Source organism: Pediculus humanus, genomic scaffold, assembly GCF_000006295.1.
Source record: "Pediculus humanus corporis 1103172107369 genomic scaffold, whole genome shotgun sequence".
Classification (NCBI taxonomy): Eukaryota; Metazoa; Arthropoda; class Insecta; order Psocodea; family Pediculidae; genus Pediculus; species Pediculus humanus.
This window is the reverse complement of record NW_002986997.1, coordinates 168722-190084: the sequence shown is the minus strand read 5'-3', so window position 1 is coordinate 190084 and position 21363 is coordinate 168722. Positions and strand designations below refer to the sequence as shown.

Here is a 21363-nt window from a genome sequence, read left to right as displayed (position 1 = left end):
GTTATATTTTGTGTAAGTGCTTATATATATAAATATATATATAAATATTAGATTAGATAAATGATCGAGAAAGAAAGAAAGTATCACGTTTTGTGTCAGTTTTTTTTTTTTTTTTTTTTTTTTTTAATAAAATGTAGGCAAATTTAATTATTTAACTCATTTACAAGTTGTGAAAAAAAAAAAAATGGCATCTATTTAGTTTTTATAGATTTTAAAAAGTAAAAAAAAAATGAGACTAAATGTTTTTCTTTTTTTTTTTGCCGATATTATTAATGTTATTATTATTATTAATAATTTAATTGACTTAACTAAGAGAAAAAAAAAATGAAATTTAGAAGGAAAAACTTATTATTATTATTATTATTTATTATTTTCTCGTCTATTTTTCACGCCTAATGCTCAATAAGACTTATTAACGATAATCGCAAATTATTCAATTATTTAATTAAATAAATAAAAAATTTTATTATATGTACTACCAATAAGTATTTAATAACTTATTCTATCTTATTTTTTTTCTATTTTTTTTTTTTTTATTTGTATGTTACCTAATGCCACCGTAAATGTACATACATACATAGAATTATTTGATATCGATAAGAAAAACGTTAATTTATTATTATTATTATTTTTATTTACATTTCTTTATGATTTTTTCTATACAATTTTTTTTTATTTTTAAAAATTTATTATCATTATTATTTTTTATTATGATTCTTTTGCTTTTTATTCTTCTACTTTTAAATTAAATACTCATCATTTTGCTTGTTTAAAAGAGAAAAAAAAGTTTTTTTTTTAGTTTTACATATATATATATATAAATATATTCTGAAGCATAATAATAATAATAAGAATAATTTAACATGAAATTAAATGTTAAAAATAAATAAATAAATAAATAGCAAATGAAGAAGACTTGTATTTATTAATTTATTAATTATATTAGATAATTAAAATGAAATTGTAAACTGTCAATAAAGCAAACTTTTTCAGTAAAAGTCTTTTTTTTTTTTTTTTTTTTACCTTTTATGCAATAAATATTATTATTATTATTTAATAAATAAGAAGATTTAATGAGTTTTGTTGTTATCGAAAAGAATTAATGACCGTTAAATTTAAAAATGGCGGACAAAATTTAAATTTGAACGAGGGAAAAAGTTTTTTGTTAAAAATATTTAAGTTGGCAATAATGTTATGCAGTAGTAAAATGCGTTTAACTTACTTAAAGAACACAATGGACTGATTCATTCCAGTCGTTTTTTAATCGTTGTATGTATATATTTTAAATCATGATTGTTATATTTAATGTTATATAAAAAAAAATTTTTTAACAAATAATTTTTTTTTTTTTTATGGGTACATTTACAACCGGTCGATTTCGTTATAATAAATAAATATTTTAATTAAGTGTCAAAACTTTTTTTTAAAGTTACTTAAAATTTTTTGTAATTGTTTTTTTTTTTTGTTAAATTATTATATATATTTAATTTTTATTGGGAATGACGGTTACTTATACTGGAGAAGTAGCTACTGTTAGAGGTTTTGGATGTTTTTTAAAATTATTATTCAGGTAAATAATCATTGTTAAAAAATCATTTAAAATCATCTTTTTATCATTATTATTATTATATTATATCTAACCCATTATAGAGTCGCTTTACTTGATCGGGGAAGTTGAACATTTTTGTTTTAAAATTTTCTTTTTTTTTTTTTTTTTTGTATAAAGTGTACAAAATTTAAAATTTTGTTTCGAGAAATATCAAATGTAACAAAAAAATTTCTTTTTTTTATTCGATATTGAATTTATCATTTGAAACTTTTTTTTTTTTTTGTACTGAATAGTATACAAATTTGCACATATTAAACTTTTCGATTATCTCAGATTAAATAAGACAAAATTTTTTTTTTTTTTACTAATAAAAAATCTGTTTGAACCTTTTAGACCCAGTTAACAGATCTTTCATATCATCGAACATAATTATGGATGAGGAATGCATTAAAAAAAAAAAAAAAAAAAAAAACTCTTAAAAGAGGTATCCAAACATTTTATTTTATTTTATTTTATTTTTTTTTCTTATTAATGTGTGTTTAATTATATAAAACCAAGTAATTATTAGTTAGCTAGTAATAGAATTTACATTTATGTAGTTGTCGTTTGCAAAAAAAAAAAGAAAAATATCATCACCACCTAATCGATTTTTTTAATTTTTTTTTATTTTCATAATTACTCGAATAATATTTTTTTTGTTTTTTGCCCCTTCCCCTTACCCCCTCCCCTTAATTTATTAAATTTCCAACTAAAAATAAATTTTTTTTTAATGAATCCATTGTTTTTTTTTTTTACAAAAATTCCAAGGTAATCCTTAATTTAATTTGTATTAAGGTTTCGAGAGTAATTTAATTAAGTAATTTTTTTTTTTTTCGATATTAATAAAATTGATGTTTCGATATGATGATGATGATGATGATGATTTTCTATGAATTTTGAATTATTTAGTCATTGTTTTAGTTTTTCAAATTTTAATCATTCATTAAAACATTTACAAAGTTTGAATTTTAATTTTGAAAAACAAAACATCAGTTTTTCCTATTATTTTGTATGTTACAAAAAAAAAATTAAAATTTTCCTCACCGATTTATATTTTTTCATTTGCAAAATAAATTTCCATTGTTAAAACACATGTGGGGGGCCCTAAATTGAGTTTTTTATTTATTTATTTATTTATTTTTTAATATTATGACCTTGTAACTTATTTAGACATATTTAAAAATCAAATTTAAATAAAAAAAATAATTTTTGCTGATGTGTACAAAAAAAAAAAAAAAAAAAATTTTCTTAAAAAAAAAAAAAAAGTTAAATTCCCTTGTTTTATTATTATTATTATTATTATTATGCACATAAAAGTAAATAATAATTAGTCACGATTTTTTCGCGTTATCAAAAAACTGTCTTAAATTTTTTTTTTTTTTTTTTTTCCCACTTTATTTGATTGTGATTAATAAATTAAACGAAAAAAAAAAAAATTTTTTTTTTTTTTATATTTTTTCTAAAAGCTTTTCTTCTTCTTCTTTATCTTCATCTTCTTTTCCTTCTTCTTCTTATTCTTAAATAAAAATAAGAAAATAAATTGCACACAATATAAAAATTTCAAGATAAATAAAAAAAAAAAGAAAAAAGAAAAATCACTTTTTTTAATAGAAAAATGAATGGAAATTTTGCCTCTTATTTATTTTTTATCTCTCTCTCTCTCTCTCTCTCTCTCTCTTCATCTCTCACCGTTCTCTTCTTAAATGATGATGAAATTGATACTTAAATCAATAAATATGTATATAAAAAAATTTGTCGTTGGGAATGAATGAATATTGTTTTTCCCCCACAAAATGATAAGGAAAAAAGAAAATTTTCACGTTCCAGTAAATGATAATAAAATATAATAATATTTAATCCCTAAACCTGGACAATAAATCTTTTTTTTTTTATTTCCAAAATTATTATTATTATTATTATTATTTTGTATCTGAATGTCATCATACATACCCCGGGGGTGTTTGTTTTGTGGGCTGAGTAAACATTTTTAAGCGAAATATTATTATTATTATTATTACTGTTTTTTCGTCGTCATACGAAAAAGAGTTTAAATGTCAATTAATTAATTTTACGACGCATTCATTCAATCATTCATTCATTCATTCATTCATTCATTCATTTTTTAAAGGTTTTCAGGTGAATTTTACGGTGAGTAGTTACGATTGTATTAAAATAATTTTTTTTGGTTTTTTTGGTTTTTTTCTGCTTTTTTCCGTCCAGATTTTTTTCTTATTTATGTGAAAATTATTATTATTATTATTATTATTATTATTATTATTATTATTTGTTTTTGTTTTTGCAGGTGGAAGGGAAGCATATACAAACTCGTTTGGCCTGATTTATTTTTATTTCTAGCACTTTATTATGTATTAAATATAACATACAGGGTTGGACTCAAAGATGAACAGAAAAGGTAAATGCGACAACAACAACCTTTGACCTTTGTTCGAAAAAGAATTTTTTGGTGGATTGTGTGTGCGTGTGTAACGATTTAGAAATTTTTTTACAGGATATTCGAAAGCGTGGCCGAATATTGCGAAACATATAGTAATCTCATACCTTTGTCTTTCGTTTTGGGATTTTACGTTTCCATTGTTATGACGAGATGGTGGGATCAATACAATCACATACCTTGGCCGGATCCTATTGCCGTTTACGTCTCGGCACACATACACGGGCAAGTAAGTGGAAAAATGAAAAATGAAAAATTTTTATCCCCTCGTAAAAGAAGAAGAAAAATGAAAAGAAAATGACGACCGCAGTGATTTGTTAAAATGAATAAGAGAAAGAAGAGTAAATTGACTTTGAGGGATCAAAGGAATAATAATAATAATAATAATAAAAATTAGGGATCATTTTTCCGACTTGAGGAAAATTTTTTTTTTTTTTTTTATTATTACAGGATGAACGGGGGCGGTTAATGCGTAGAACCATAATGCGTTATTGTTGTTTATGTTTGACCATGGTTTTTACAATGATAAGTCCAAGAGTTAAAAAAAGATTTCCAACATCGAATCATTTCGTAGAAGCTGGTGAGTTTCCTCCCCCTCCTCCTCCTCCTCTCCTCCTCCCCCACTTAAAGAAAACTCTCGTGTTTTTCTTTTATATCCACATGTGTATTTTTTTCAATTACAGGTCTTCTTCTCGAAAATGAAAAATTAATCATTTCGGATTTGGATGAAAAATTTCCCGGACATCCGAAACATTGGCTCCCCATCGTTTGGGCAGCATCCATCGTGACTAGAGCGAGAAAGGAAGGAAGGATAAGAGACGATTTTGCAGTGAAAACAATCATTGACGAATTGAACAAATATCGTGGAAGCTGCGGTCAGCTTTTAAATTACGATTCTATTAGCGTGCCTTTGGTTTACACTCAGGTGAGATCATTGGGAAAAAAAAGGTGATAATTGATGGCTCAAAATAGAGAGAGAGAGAGAGAGTCTCAAACGTTGAGCACGGGGAAAATAGAAAAAACAAACGTCGCCATGCGAAATTGCGAGATTATTCGTTTGTTGTTGTTTGTTTTTCGACTACCAATCAGAAAAACTCACCAAGGTCTCGCTCACATAATTTTTTTTTTAAACTTAATTTTTAATTACGGATTTAAGTCGATAGTATTAATATTTATATAAAAAATTTTCCTTTTATTTGTTTTACGTGTCTTCTGCTTTCGATGCGGCTATTGTTGTTCTGGTTGTTGTCATTTATATCACGATTTACTTGCATAACCTTGATACGATTCGTATAAATTAATATATATATATATATATTTAACATTAAGTGATTTTTTTTTTTTGTCAAGGTGGTAACATTGGCGGTTTATTCGTTTTTCGGAACTTGCATTATGGGAAGGCAGTGGATCGACAAACCGTCATCCGACGGTACCGTATCCGCAAGATATAGAATCGATTTGTATTTTCCAATTTTCACGATGCTCCAGGTAAATTTGATTTTATTATTTATTGTCGTTCGAATCGTTTGGAAAATTCGTTAAAATCATCGCGTGGGTGGGGGGGGGTAGTTTTTTTTTTACATGGGTTGGTTAAAAGTGGCCGAATCATTGATCAATCCTTTCGGCGAAGACGACGACGATTTCGAAGTGAATTGGTTGGTCGATAGAAATCTACAAGTTTCTTATTTGATTGTGGACGAAATGCATCACGAACATCCGGAATTGATAAAGGATCAATATTGGGAAGAAGTTTTCCCGACGGAATTACCTTACACCGTGAGGAAAAATTTATTTATTTATTTCGGATTGCGAACGATTCATTTTTTTAAATCGATTAATCGAATTTCAGATAGCTTCGGAACAATTCAGGGAAAAACATCCACTTCCGTCAACGGCCAACATCGAGATATCGAAACACGCGGCAGAAATTGCTGTGGGTTCTTCGTACAAGGACGATTTAGAAAATCAAATCGTGAGTGTTTTTACTTATTATTATTATTATTATTATTATCATTATTATTATTATTATTATTATTATTTTTGCCAAACGGATAATAATCATGATTAATTTAAAAAAAAAACAGTTTGATGATAATACGAGCGGTATACATTTTTCGCGGGTCCCAAAAGGTCAAATTCTCGTATAAGTCACAGGGAGAGGACAATGTCTGGAAGTTCATCATCCAGCGTTCTAACTAATTTTAGCTCTGTTGCCAATTCTATTTCACGGTAAATTAAAATTCTTTCATTTTATTTATTTATTTATTTTTTTTATAAATTGGAAATTTTAATTTTTTTTATTGATATGTCAGAGCGGTTTCGGTGACAAACATGTTAAAATCGATTTTCACGAGAGAAAATTCTAATCCGGGAAATTGCGAAAAAGGTACTAATCAGTCGCAGGGAGTCGGTATGGGTTCGAGTTTTGGAAGGCTTAATCAAAGTCAAAGCACGGCGAGTTTGAATAGAAATTCCGGTGTTGCCGGAGGTACGGTTAAAATAACGGATCAAGTTATAGAAGAGGTAGATGAACAACTCACGGTCACTTCCATACCTCCAAGGCCGTCGACGGAAAGAGTTCACGTTAAAAATATATTTCCGGAATCGAAAAATTGTCATTCGTCTTCCGATCCCGTCGAAGTACCTTTGGTATCATTTGACAATAACGAAAGACCGGTTAACATTTCCACATCAGCTCCAACTCATCCATTTTCCGACGCTTGGGAAACTCTGACGTCGACGGGAGGTAAATCCGATAATCTCGTGATTGCCAATCACACGGTGAGAAAAATTTTCCGACGTTCATCCTACGAAACGGAAACAAATTTTATAGAATTTTTTTTTTTTATACAGAAACCGGAAGAACTCGAGAGGTTGTCGTTGGATTCGATAAACGACGTTGACAGAGTCAACGAGTATACTCTACTCAAAGAAAAAAGGGAAAAGGAAAAAAAAGAATGGTCGGCATTGCAATGGCAACATCCGGAAAAAAAGAGTAACGTATAAATAAATAAAAAAAAAAAAAACAAAATGAGGAGACTTTCTGTGATAAAAAAAAAAAAGTTTCTGCTGCCTTGACGTGGATTTGTTACGCGCGTTCGCCCCGCCCCGCCTCCCGGGTGGGGAGGGAGGGGTGTATTAATTTAAATTAGGTAAATTAATTTTAGTTACTTAATTAATTTTTTTTTTTTTATTAATCATTAATTTTAAATCGGTCTACCCGTCGAAAAGACAAGAAAGTAGTAGTAATAATAATAATAATAATAGTAGCAGAAGAAAAAGAAGGAAATTAATCCTGCCGAATAAAATAAAATAAAAAAAAAGACGAAAATAATGATAATAATAATAAAATTTGTAAATATTTTTTATTGATACTTATTTTAAATTAATCATAGATTTATTAAGAAAAAAATAATAGTAATAATAATAATAATAATGATAGTGATAACGATACTAATAATAATGATGATGACGATGCTATTGTTTTTATTTACATAACGTTTTTTATTCTCTTTAAACTTTTGACGTTTCTCTTTCTCTCTCTCTCTCTTTAACGCGTTTCGTGCGGGTTTTCACGAGCGTTTTTCTCCCCTCCCCTCCCCCCTTTCTTCTCCGTCCTTTTCCCGCCCCCCGAAAAAAAAATTGTTTTTCTCGATTTTCACCGAATCCGATTTATTATAATGAGACGAATGATGAGTCATCATTTAAAAAAATTTAACGAAATATTTTATTTATTTATTTATTAATTATTGTTATTAAAATACATTATTTATGTATTATGTATTTATTAACCTTATGATCGAATTCGTTTTTAAAAAAATTATTATCTTGCCCTCAATCAATGAATTTCACTCACACGATTATTTCGCTTAAATTATTACTATTATTATTATTATTATTGCTAATCGCTTTTTTTTTGTTACAAAATACTTAATGAAATGAATATTTTAAAAAGAAAAAAAAGGTGCCTTAATTATTATTATTATTATTTAAAAAAAAGGCTGTCACAAAAAAAAAAAAAAAAAAAAAGTTTTTTATTCGTATTTATTATTATTATTATTTTTGCTATTAATTACGTATTGACGTCCGCGTGCTCGCAAAAAAATACGTCACAAGCTTTTGCGTGACGCTAATAAGTTTTATACATAAAATTTTATTTATTTACGTGTCGATAAGAGAAAAAAAAAATTATATACATAAATGTATGTTTAAATTAAAAACGAATGAATGCTTTTATTTTTTAATAGAGAATTATTTATAATAATAATAATAATGATGAAAAAAATCAATCGATCAATCAATGAATCAATGAATCAATGAAATTGCATTTATATTATTATTATTATTATTATATATTTTATATATGATGTATATTTATTAACAAATGAAATGAAATCAGTATTATTATTGTCTTTGTAAATTATTATTATTATTAATTTTTAATAAATAAATAAATAAATAATTATAAAATCGGTTCGAGTTGTTTTACATTTAATTGTTTTATTATTATTATTATTATTTATTACTACGACGACTCCATAAGTTTAATAAATAGAAAATGAAATAAATAAATAAATTTTTAATAATAACTACATAAAATATTTATTTAACTCGATAAATATAAATATATTATAAATAGTATAAAAAGCATTCACAACTTAACGTTTTCGTTAAAATAATATTAATAATAATATTAATAATAATAATAATAATAATAATAAATTAATTTAATGTTCACAATTTTAAATCGTTAATTGTTTTTAATATTCTGTCGACATCTGTTTTCAAATCAGAATTTTCGTTAAGTAATAATCCAGATGAGAATAATTCGATTAATTTTTTTTCTTGATTTTCATCTTTGACAAGCGTTTTCATTGTATTGATTATTTCAGATATCTAGGGACAAAAAAAGAAAAAAGTTTGTCATGAAAAAAATGTTTGATGGAATGTAAAATTTGTGTTATCGATTCATACTTTATTTTTAATTTCGTTGCATTCCGGATTACAATATTTTTGTAAAAGCCATAATTTTGTTTCTGCTAATTGTAATGGTGTGTGACCGTTACGACCTTTTTGAAAAGCTGAACAACCAGCGTTTAATAATAAATTAATTGTGGCAGTTGAAGTTGTACAAACGGCAAGATGTAATGGTGTGTTTCCCAATTTGTCAACAACATTACAATCAGCTTTATACGATAAAAGAATTTTTACTATGTCTGAATACCCACTGGCAGAAGCTAAATGTAAAGCAGTACGCCCATTTTTATCACAAGCGTTTGGATTAACTCCATATTCTAATAAATATTTTAATTTATTACAATCGTTTTTTGATGCTGCACATCTTAAACGTTCTTCATCTTGAAAAAAAAAGGAATTATCAATTTTGGGAAATGATTTTTTGAATATGTGTACTTTGAAATATTTATTTGTTTACATTTGTGATTACCTTTTTTTTTAAAAAATGAAGCTTGGTAACGAAATCTAACACAATATTTATCTCTTCCCCTTTTTATTGACATTTTAAAAAAAATCTAATTTATAATAAATTATTAGTTTACATTTATTTATTTAAATATAATTCTAAAAATTATAAACAATCCTCCCATTATTGATTATTATTATTATTATTTTTATTTACTCTATGAAAGCAGAAGACAATTATTTAACGCTAATGTTGTTTGGATATTTTTAAGTTGATTAAAATGATATAAAATCATTATTATTATTTATTAAGTTATGATTTTAATTAAATAAAATCAATTACATTTTAAATAGTGAATAATTTTCATTTTTTTTTTTCAAGTGTAATTTACGTCGGGTCTTTTTTTTGCATCTTCAGTTTCAAATAATTAAAAGGAAAATAACCTAAAAATGAATTATCTTAAAAATATTAATTTTAAAAATGTATTCATGAATACATTTTCTAAAACTTTATTAAATAAAAAATCATTTTTACCAATGATTTGTAATAATAATTTGAAACAAAGTAAAGAGTTTTCTTGTTTATCGAATATAAAAAATACAGTTAATTTATCTTGTACAAATTTATCCATAGTTCCTTCATGTGGAATGAAAGTTAGAGGTATTTTAATAACTAAGTGCACATTTTTTAAAATTTTCTCTTTTAAATCTTATTTAAAATTATTCCTTTGTGAAAATTTTATTTAATGATTAATTTCATTCATTTTATATTACAGCTAAACTTGAAAGAAGATGCAAAAGTTGTTATTTTGCTAGAATCGATGGTAGAATGATGGTTTTGTGTGATAGTTACGGAAGACATAAACAAATGGCTTTAGTTAAAAAAGCAAAACATTATTGGATTTTATCACATTGTACTCAACATAAAATAAGACCTTATTAAAACTTATTTATATTTAGTGATTTATCAGAAAGGATAAATAGTAAAAATTATTAACAATTAATAAATAATAATTTTTTTATTCTCAATTTTTTATATTTTTTTTTTTTTATAAATCTAATTTTTTATCATAATTATATTATCAATATAATTATATTGATAATTATGAATTTAATGAAAATAATAATATTTTAAATTGTTTAAAATATTTATTAATTTTATTTAAATAAAAAATTAAGAAAAATGAAAAACGTTTCCATAATTAGCAACAGATGCCGTTAAAAAAAAAATCGTTGGACGAACAATTTAAGTTGGCAATCTTGTTTTATACGTGACATTTCGTCAAACGCATGCGTCATGGCATGTTTAAAATACAAAATAATAATAGTGTTTAATAATTATCGTAGATTTATTTCATAATTTGATTCCGACATTAATTAAAGTGATTATATATTATTATAAACGACATTTTGTTTTTTAGTGGTTTGTGTCAGTGATCACTTTTCATTTAAACAAACTTCAGTTGTGTTGTAATTTAATAAAAATATATCGTTATATATAAATGTATATATGTATATATATGTGTGTGTATTGATTACGTGTTGTATTATAATTGAATGAGTTTTCATTTTTTACGCAAACTAACACATAAATATAATAAATAGCCATGAAAAATTTACTTTGCAATGAGTTGGTTTGACGCTACAGGATTAGCAAACATTGCCAAAACTGCTTTAAAAGAAGCGCAAAAAACTATTGATAAGGCATTGGACATAAGAGATGAGGAGGAAATAACTGATAACGTTAAACCGAAGTTAAGTAACAAAGGTGAAAATTCTTTTGAAAAGAAAGAATCTAAAGATAAACAGGAAGTTATTAAATATAACGATAATGAAAAAAATGTTGAATCGTTAAAGGCAAATAAAATGCCAACAAGTAATTGGGGCTCTTTTTCTGGATCATTTTTTCAAATTGATAATTCGAAAAATTCAAATGATAAATCAGTTTTGATATCTACTCAGCCTCAAAAATTATCACTTTTGCTTTCCAATGAAAATGAAAAAGTTGCACCATTGGCAACGCCTGAAACTGAATTAACACCTGGTGATAAAAATAGTCAAAATGACAGTCCAAAAAATTTAATTTCTTTACCTTCCGAACTTCAAACAACATCAGGTTTGTAGTAAAAATTTTAGAAAACAAATTCTAATTTGTAACGATATAAATTTTTCTAAAAAAATTGTTACAAGTGATAAAAAAATAATTTTTATTTTCATAAATAGAATCATCAAGCAACATTTCGGTTGATGAAAAAATTGTTGCAAAACCTAGAGGAAGAAAAAATTCATCTAATAGAAATAGCTATGTGTCAAACAGGTTATCTGTACATTCTATTGAAAGCGATGGGAAAAAATCATCTGAAAGTGTAGAAGTTCTTAGCTCATTAAGCTGCACAACTTCTCCAGATACAGATTTACCATCAATTTCAGCAAGTAGTTCTTTAGGACTTCCAATAAGTTCTAGCTGCACAGATTCCGTAGAAGTAAGTCAGAAAAATATTTGCGATATTTAATACATTATTTAATTTAATCTCATTGATTGTTTAATCAAATCATTTACAATTTTATTATTAAAATTTTTTATGCTTTTGCATATCCTTTAAAAAGCTTTGTAATTTTTAATTGTAATTTAACACTCAAGGTAAAAATTACAATTGTTATTATTCAATGTGACAACTATAAAATTATTTGATGAATGAAGTGTTTGTCAAATCATTTTGTAAATTATTACTATTATTATTATCATTATTATTTCAAGGAAAACAACATTAATAATTGACAATAATTATTACAATTAAACTTTAAAATATTCGATTAAAAGTGAAGGTTAGAAATGTATTATTATAAATTTATTTTAGGTATTAAATAGGTATTCAAATATCAATTTGATAATAATTTATCGATATATATTGTTTTAATTTCTAATTTTTTAATTAATTAATTTTTATAATTTATTTTTAGGTTATTGATAGTCTAACGAGTCCTAGTTCAATTGAAGTTTTAGTAGAAGGTACTGGGAGTGGCAGGACCACTCAGTCATCATCTACGAATTCTCCTAAAGATGACAATTCGATTAATAATAATTTAAAAACGTTAAAAATAATTTCTAGTCCAACAAATAGTGCGAATGATATATCTCCTGAAAGTTTCGAAGTAAAATAACTTAATGAATGAATGAAAAGTAAAATTTTTTATTGAATATAAATTAATAATAATTATTATTGTATTACAGGTTATACCTGACCTACCTGAGTGCGATGATGAATTATCAAGAGCAGATAGTTATACGTCCGTATCCGAAAGCACTGGTCCAACCGTACTCGAACCTTCTTATCAATTTTCTTATCGTACCACGGAATCTTTCAATGACCTTTCGCAGGCTTCTTCGAAATTTCGATCGGGTGATTCGACACCGGACGTATTTAGTAAATTACCATTGACGACGAGGAATTCTTGCGATGTTTTATCAGAATCGAGTCACGAATTATTCGATTTATCGAAAGATTCGAATTTATCGAAAAATTCTGAATTGACGAAAAGCCTTATCATAGAATCCGGTAATTTATTTTTATAATTTATGTATAAAAAATTTTTCAGGATTAGAATTAATTATATTCTTTTTTATTAAATGAAATTTTTAGAAAAAATAAGACATAAAAATAAACCGTCGGATAAATTTTTCGATAACGTCGTGGAAAATTCAAATCGAAAATTGGAAAGTCCCGGGAAAAAATTACCACTTATTAACGCACCGAACGATACGGATTTCCTATTGAAATCCGACGATTTAAAAAATTCTAAAAACGATTTAATAAAAGGTGAGATTGTTAAAAATTATAATGTAAGAAAGGATTTAGAGGAAGGAGATTCGGGTCTGCAGGGAAGCGATATTATCGGGATTACGGATGAAATTTGCGGTTCCACATCGAGTTATAGTGATACGAGAACCATCGTACCTAACGAGAGTAGTTGCGATGAAATTAATTTAGATAGTAGCATGGAAGATGGAGAAAACGTTTCCGGTAAAAATATTTTTATTACTTATCATTATTATTATTATTATATTTTTGAATTAGTGGACGGGAAATCGACCAACCGACACGACATCAGAATCGATTATCGAGATATTTATTATTATTATTTTTTTTCCAGGTTCGAAATGCGAAACGATAAATTACAGGGCGGTGGAAAAATTAGAAAATGACGGAAATCAAAATAATTCTTTTTACGTGAAAAATTTACTTTCGGAAGCAATGAAAGAAATGTCGTCGACGACACGTGAAACATCTCCGACGTTATCAGAGAAAAGGTTAGGATATTATTTGTTTATCATTTTTCCAAATCGGAAAATTTATTGTTTTTTTTCTTCTATTTTCCCCCCAACAGTCGATCGGATTTGGTTAAAGTTGGTTCCGAACAAACGAGTGGGCAAACATCCGGAGACGAATTGGAAACGACGACATCGTCCGACATAGAAATTATTTCGAGATACAGGTTGGGATTTTGTTTTGTTTTTCGAAATGTTTTCGAAATTTAAAACGGTTTGTTTTTTTGTTTTTCTAGTCCGAACGGTGATAGCAGCAGCACAGCATCACGTCACAGTCCGGCAAAATTATTACATCATCATAATTCGAAATCGAAATTATCATTGGTGGCGGTCGATATTTTAGGAAAAGCAACTCATTCGAAAACGAAAGGTTTAAAATTAAAAATTTTTTTTTTTTTTAACGGAAATTTCATTAAGAAAATGGCCGAAGACAACGACAGAAAAATTTATAAAATTTTAAATTTAATTTTAGGACATCATAGAGAACCATCGGAAGGTTCAAGTTTTTGTTCAGAAGATAATTTTTTCGAAGTTGAAAAACTTTCAAAGGTAAATTAAGTGTAGGGGGTAGGGAAGGGAAGGGAGGGGAGGAGAGAAAATAATAATAATAATATTTCGGGGTTTTTAGAAAGTTTTAGAACTGACGGAAATATTGGAAGCTCGAGAATCTCGTCTCAACGATCTTAGAAGAACAAATTTAGAAATACAAGAAAAAAATAAAGAATTGAAAAAAGAAATGGAAGTGAGTCGTCGTTTAATTATTGCGATTGAGTTTTTTTTTTTGTTAACGTTCGGATTAAATTTTGAGTTTTTTTTTTTTTTTTTCTCTTTTATCAGCAAGCTAAAAAAGAAGTTTCGTTAGGTATGAATTCGTTACAATCGGAATCGGAAAAAGACGAGTTGATAAGAGAATTGAAAGAAGAAGGAGAGAAATTATCGAAAAAAGAACTCAAACAAGCGAATTTGATAAAAACGTTGAGAGCACACGAAAAATCACAACAATCTATTATAGATAGTAATAAGTACGTTAGAAATAATACAAAAAAGTTTTAGTATTATTATTATTATTATTATTATTAAAAATTTGTCTTTTTGTTTTTGTTTTTTTTTGAAGAATACAAATTCAAAATTTGATGAAAACGATCGAAGATCTCAAAATGGAATTATCAGCGAGAAAAGAATCGGAAAAATCACTCGGGGAAAAAGTTAAACAAATGAATAAAAAAATAACGAGACAAGATGAAGAAATAGGAAATTTATTAGGGCAAATGGAAAAAGCTGTCGTCAAAGGAGAAGAATATAAAATAACGCTCGAAGCAAAAGAAAAGTAAATTAAACATAAAATAAATTTTCCGATTTTAATTTCATTCAAGATTTTTTCCTTTAAACGTTTCGAATAAAATTTGTTTGTTTCACTCTCTCTCTTTTTTTTTCTCTCTCTCTCTCTCTTCAGCGAATTAATTAAATGTAAAGAATTATTAGCGACGGAAGATTATAAATTACAAAGTGCGAAATCTGCTGCGGATTACAAAACGAAAGAATTAGAAAGACTGACGTCATTTAAAGAAAATGCCGAAATTAAATTGGAAAATTTGAGCGAGCAATTGAAAAAAGCAGAAGAAATGCATTCCGAGTAAATATTAATATGTGGAAAAATTCGATTTAATTGGTTGTTTTAAATTGTTGAATGAATATTTTTTTTTTGCACGTGCAGACGCGAGAAACACTACAGGGAGGAGAAAAACGAACTCATGAGAAGGTTGCAGGAAGCGGAAGAAAGAAACGAAGAAGTTGCACAAAGCGTATCTAAAGCCACGAGACCCTTACTCAGGCAAATGGAAGCACTTCAGGCAACCATAACACACGAGAGGGAAACGTGGGAAAAACAGGAAAGGAATTTAATACAAAAATTAGGTCGGTACTTTTTCTCCCTCTCTCTCTCTCTCTCTTCCCTTGTAAAACAAAGAAAAGCGGAAACGGGTTTTTGTTTTTTTTTTTTTGATTTTTCAGAGGAAGCGGAAAGTCGTTTATCGTCCGTTACGTATCACGAGAAAAGTTTCAAACAGGAAACGATTGAACTCAAATCGAAATTGGATAATTTAGAAGAACGAATTCGAATATCCGACGGGGAATCCGCGAGATGGAAATATCAAGTCGAATCTCTGACGAAACAATTGGAAGATGTCAAAACCGAATACGAAAGGTATTTTTCATTTTTTTTTTTTTAAACGATAAAATCGGTGGGGAAAGTATAAAAGAAAATTTTTTTTTGGTTCCCAGGGGAAAATCGGTTTGGGAAAAGGAGGAGAAAATTTTAAAGTTGGAAATAAACAATTTGAGAGGAATTTTGAGGGACGTCGAACAGCAGTTGGCGAATGAAAAATCAAACGCGGATTCGGAAAGGAAAAAAGTGACGCTTTTACAAGAACAATTGAAAGAAAAAGATTCGAATTTTGTCAACAAAGATTCGAACAGTCCATCGAGATCATCGCCGACGTTGAGTTTCGGTAGAGCTTCCCTATCCGAAAGCGTTACCAGTAATATTTGGCCTCAAGTAATTTTAATTTTATTTTAGAAATTTTCCGAATAAAAGAAGTGGTCAAATATTTTAAATAATTTTGAAAATTTTTTTTTTTTTTATATGTAAGTTTGTCGAAGATGGTTTCGAAACTAGTTCCGTTTCCGGTAAATATTCGACGACAGTTTACGATAATTTAAGATGTGGAAATACGACGTCACTCATTGAAAATCTTCAAGCGCAACTCAAAATGAGAGACGGTGAGTTTGATAATTAAAAATTTTCCCCTTTTTCATCGTGACGTCACAGTTTGAACAAATTTTTTAATTTAATTTTCTTTTTTTGGGAAAACAGGTGAAATTGCACAAATGACGTGGGAATCGCAAAGGAGAGACGCGGAAAGATGTGCTCTCACGGCGGAAATATCAACGCTCACGTCGAAATTAGAAGAACAAGAAATGAAAATCGTCCAAATGGAAGAAATGAAAAAAGATTTGAGCGAACTTCAAACGAAATACGATGCACTCCTGGAAATGTACGGGGAAAAAGTCGAAGAAGTCGAAGAATTGAGGTTGGATTTACAGGACGTCAAAGAAATGTACAAAACACAAGTGAGAGACGTGGCCACAAAAAAAATTTTTTCCTTTCGTTTTCGAACAAAAACAAACAAACAAAACAAACAAAACAAAAATTTTTGTTTATTGTTTTCAGATCGATCAGCTGTTGAAAAAAGAAAATGAAGAATTTTCCGTTTGATTAAACCCAATTGTTTCCGTCGGGATTTTCTTTTCAAATAAAATTCGCCGCGTTTAATTAAAAAAAAAAAAAAAAGTTGTTGAAAAAATCGCATTAATCAAAGTTAATAATAATTTATATAAAGCATTCGTTTATTATTATCATTATTATTATTATTATTATTTTTTTTTTTTTTAAATAAATTAAAAATAAAAAAGTAAATAAAAATTAAAATTTAAAAGTTTTTTTGTTTATTTCGCGTTAAAATTTTTTTTTTTTTCGAAAATTTCTTTTGTGGTGATAGTGATGATGATTATATTTGTGTAAATGGTTCCCGTGGGATGAGGAGGAGGAGGATGATGAAAACGGGTGTTGGGAAAAACCCGAATCAAAGGGGAGGAGAAAAATTTGTCGTCATTCAATGTGAGTATTAATAATAATTTATTTATTTATTTTTTATTATTATTATCATTCTTTTTTTTAAATAATTTGTTTTTATTGAAAAAATATTTATTTTAATATGTAATGTGGTTATTATTATTATTATTATTATTATTATTATTATTATTAATTTTACGATAAGTTAATTATTTATTTATTTATTTATTTAAACGGAATCGGGGGTGGGATCCCACGTTAACATTTGAAGACTCGTACTTTTTGACAATTCTTTTTTCATTCCGCCATATTGCGATCGTTTTTTACGTTTGTTTATGGATTTTGTATATATTTTCAATACTTGACAGTTGCAAGTGACGCAAAGGGATATTATTATCCCTTGTAATCCTTGTAATATGTTAAATGATATCCAGAAAATGTCTTTTTTAGTTAATTTATACGCGAGAGAAAGGAAAAAAACCGATGATATTATAAATGTTAATTTCATGTATAGAAACAATTGTAAATTTCTTTTCTTTTTCATTTTTTCTCTCGTTTTTTTATCAACCTGTAATTAAATGAAAATAATAATAATACTAATAATAATATCGATTAACATGTCATCGTAACAGATTTTTGTTTTGTACCTGAAGACTCGTTGTTTGCCTTATAACAATTGCCGTCCTTATAAACGATACTATTATCATTAATAATAAAATGATTACGGGTAAGGCATAACCGTAAATGAATGGTTTACGACTTAAAAACCAACAATTTGTCCTTTTGAAATCCGTTACGTTTAAAATGAGCGTATAATCAAATTCAGATGATTGTAAAAATATGGATATGCATAGTAGAATCCCTGGGGAACACCAACCGATCAAACTGAATTTCCAAAATGATGTTTTTATTGACGTGTCGACGTGTGGTAAAAGATTTGCATTGTTTTTAAATGTTCTGAAATGAAGAAAAATAAATTTTCTCTATGAGTCTCGACGTCTCGACTCGATAACGGATTCCAGAATGATAAAAAAGTTATCCAGAATGATAATCGAAAAAGAAAAAAAAAGGTATACTTGCATGTACATGTGATGAGACATGAGCAACATCCAACAAAAAACCGTTAATCTCATGTATTGTAATGAAAATGCTAAACCGACGCATAATTCCGGATCCTGGAAATCGTAATAATAATGATGATTATTTTATTAACGAATGGAAAGTTTTACTTTTTGGAAAAGACTTACTTGAACTTCGCCGACGCCGACGACGTATAAAAGTTGTGTCATGAAAAGCACGGCTAAAAAATTCATTAATGCCGTACCGCTTAAATTTCTCAAATCTGAAAACAAACTGGAAAAAAAATGATAATGATAATAATGATAATGAATTACGATTTGTAAACGAAAACTCAGGGTATGCTGGAGCCTGGAGAAAAAAGTCAAAGAAAAAATTTCGGTTAAAATAATAATTACGATAAACGTTTACCTATTCCAACAATCCGGATTTAACCACCTCGTTTGACAAAACAAACAAACAAAACGACAAAAAAAGAAAAAACAAACGACAAACGGCAGATTTATTTAAATAATACAAACAACCAATTAATAATCGATGACGTCATGAAAACAAACAGATGAAAAACAAAACAATCGCTATTAATTTTTAAAGTTTTTAGTTAAATTTATTTAAATTTCAATCAGTCAGTCAGTCAGTCAATCATTCATTCATTCATTCATTCGTTCGTTTGTTTTATGTAAGAGAAATAAATAAAATGAACAAACAAGGCAACAACACGGATTAAATTTATTTATTTAATTTTTTTAATAAAGTTTACCACCCGCAAAAGTAGAAAATCAGACGTCGTGAAAATTGGGCAAAAAGGCACAAAAAGAGAGAAAGAAAGAGAGAGGAAGAGAGAGAGATAGAAATAACAAACTCGGTTGTTTTGGGAAAAGGTTTTTCTTTCTTTTTTTTTTTTTGTAAATCATAAAAATATTATTCATTTCATTTTATTCTCACAGAGAGAGAAAAAGAGAAAGAGAGAGAGAGAGAGAGAACAAGGGAGATTTGTTAACTTAATTGAGATTTAAACGATGGAAACGAAATTTTTTTTCTCCAGTTTTCTCCAGTCGTCGTCGTCATCGTGATATCAGTTTGTAAAAAATATATATTCTACTGGAATTTAAAAATATATATTTAAATTAAATCGTTGGAAAGAGCAAAAAAGTTTAACGGATGAGAGAGAGATGAAAAGATAAAAAAATCTGGAGAGAGAGGAGGGGAGACAGGGGAGAGGGGAGAGGAGAGGGGGAAAAGCAGATGGATGGATAAAAAATTTCGTCTGTCGGTTGTTTAGTTACCTGAGATGCTCTAAAAAGGTTTAATTCCCGTTCGTGTAATTTGTTTATCTCTTTTTTTTTTTTTTCTTTCTCGACGAGAGAAAATTCCCGTTGAGCTTTTCAATTTTCCCTTTAAATCCAATCGATATTATTATTATTATTATTATTAATATCGCGGCGAAGTATTTTTGTGTACGGGTATGGGAAGAAAAAAAAAAAAATACGAGCGTTCTCGTATTTGTCTTATTATGCGGTATTTAATAATAAATAAAAATGGCGGCGGTTAAAAAATAAAAAAAAAAATTTTTTTTTCTCGCAAAATCACGTGACTTTTACTTCCGCCCCTCCTCCCTCTTTGCTCCGCCTACTTCCGACTCTTCAAGTCATTAAAAAAAAAGAAAGAAAAAGTTATAATAATTTTTTAATTTTCCACGTGAATAAACACGAAAAATAAAAAAAAAATGTTTTTTTCTTCATTAAAACCCGGGGAGGAGGGGGAGAGGGGGGAGAGGAAAACGAAATTCCGGTAATTCCAAAGGTCAAAGTTAAAATTTATTATCCGAAATAAAATATTCCAAACGATGATGATGATGATGATGAGGTTCCGGTTCAAAAAAAAAATTTTTGTTTTTTTTTAAGCTTTAGAAAGTTCTCAACCGATTCGGTTCGGGGAAAATGTTTTAAAACTTTTTCCCGAATTCAAATTTAAAAAATTCGAACGCAACGAACGGAAACGGAAAAAAAAACGGAGTGGGGGGGGGGAAAGGGAAAAATGTCGCGGATGTGAAATGACGTCATAGCCGTGAGTAAATTTTTTACTCGCATAAAAAATAAAAAAGGAAAAAGAGGAAAATCTTTTTTTTTTTTTTTTTTTTTTATAAAATCAAAATCAAAACCTTAATTAATCAATTTAAATTTTATTATTATTATTAAAAAAAGGTTTTTCCAATTTAAAAAAAAAAGGAAAGGAAAGGATAGGAAAGGGAAAAATGAAAAAAAACCTTTTTTTTTTTTTAACTTTTTCTTCATTTTGACCCTTAATATCAAAAACCTTTTAAAATCATTTTTTTTTTTTTTTTTATTTCTTTAATAAAAAAAAAAAAAAAGATTTTACGTGAAATTTACGTAATAATTATGACGTAAGAGACCGATTTTATTAATATTTTTTTCACATCAATCGAAAAAAAAAAATTTTTTTTTTTTTTATATTTATCCTGCGTACCTGTTGTTGTCATTCGGAAATGAGATATCATTTTTAAATAATCAAAAATTTTTTTTTTTAGGAAAAGTTTGCGAAAAGAAAAATCAAATAAACGAAAATTTCGTTTTGTTTTTTTTTTTTTTTTTTTTTTTTATAAAACGTTCCAAACGACCGTTAAATTTAAAAATTATAACGATCGACTCAATTTGAAATTTGAGATTACGAACAGGAAATATATGATGGTTAATTTTTTGTATTCTCCTCGTCAACGGCCATACCATGCTGAACACACCGGTTCTCGTCCGATCACCGAAGTTAAGCAGCATCGGGCGTGGTTAGTACTTGGATGGGTGACCGCTTGGGAACACCACATGCCGTTGGCTCTCCCACAATTTTTTTTT

At 27.4% G+C, this 21363-nt stretch overlaps 5 protein-coding genes across 5 annotated transcripts; 3 read left to right on the top strand and 2 right to left on the bottom strand.

Annotated features, from left to right (window-relative positions):
- Positions 1–1499: 1499 nt before the first annotated feature.
- On the top strand, positions 1500–7039 carry Phum_PHUM010630 (Bestrophin-1, putative; the record flags this gene model as incomplete). Its single annotated transcript, XM_002422706.1, has 11 exons — positions 1500–1570; positions 3891–4001; positions 4098–4269; positions 4491–4620; positions 4724–4965; positions 5391–5528; positions 5610–5816; positions 5890–6012; positions 6171–6214; positions 6353–6821; positions 6947–7039. 11 exons carry the CDS (start codon positions 1500–1502, stop codon positions 7037–7039), a joined length of 1800 nt encoding a protein of 599 aa, XP_002422751.1.
- A 1735-nt stretch (positions 7040–8774) lies between these two features.
- Positions 8775–9873, bottom strand: Phum_PHUM010620 (ankyrin repeat domain-containing protein, putative; the record flags this gene model as incomplete). The annotated part of the gene is made up of 4 exons (XM_002422705.1): positions 8775–8936; positions 9015–9397; positions 9475–9545; positions 9854–9873. 4 exons carry the CDS (start codon positions 9871–9873, stop codon positions 8775–8777), a joined length of 636 nt encoding a protein of 211 aa, XP_002422750.1.
- Positions 9874–9998: 125 nt separating this feature from the next.
- Phum_PHUM010610 (mitochondrial 50S ribosomal protein L36, putative) lies at positions 9999–10404 on the top strand (the record flags this gene model as incomplete). Its single annotated transcript, XM_002422704.1, has 2 exons — positions 9999–10122; positions 10238–10404. 2 exons carry the CDS (start codon positions 9999–10001, stop codon positions 10402–10404), a joined length of 291 nt encoding a protein of 96 aa, XP_002422749.1.
- A 683-nt stretch (positions 10405–11087) lies between these two features.
- Positions 11088–17046, top strand: Phum_PHUM010600 (uncharacterized protein; the record flags this gene model as incomplete). The annotated part of the gene is made up of 17 exons (XM_002422703.1): positions 11088–11577; positions 11736–11948; positions 12466–12614; positions 12694–12937; positions 13280–13483; positions 13614–13770; positions 13848–13955; positions 14025–14337; positions 14417–14530; positions 14626–14810; positions 14903–15115; positions 15242–15421; positions 15503–15702; positions 15799–15991; positions 16069–16342; positions 16437–16566; positions 16661–17046. 17 exons carry the CDS (start codon positions 11088–11090, stop codon positions 17044–17046), a joined length of 3753 nt encoding a protein of 1250 aa, XP_002422748.1.
- A 993-nt stretch (positions 17047–18039) lies between these two features.
- Positions 18040–18732, bottom strand: Phum_PHUM010590 (uncharacterized protein; the record flags this gene model as incomplete). The annotated part of the gene is made up of 3 exons (XM_002422702.1): positions 18040–18376; positions 18506–18594; positions 18667–18732. 3 exons carry the CDS (start codon positions 18730–18732, stop codon positions 18040–18042), a joined length of 492 nt encoding a protein of 163 aa, XP_002422747.1.
- Between the last annotated feature and the right edge of the window lie 2631 nt (positions 18733–21363).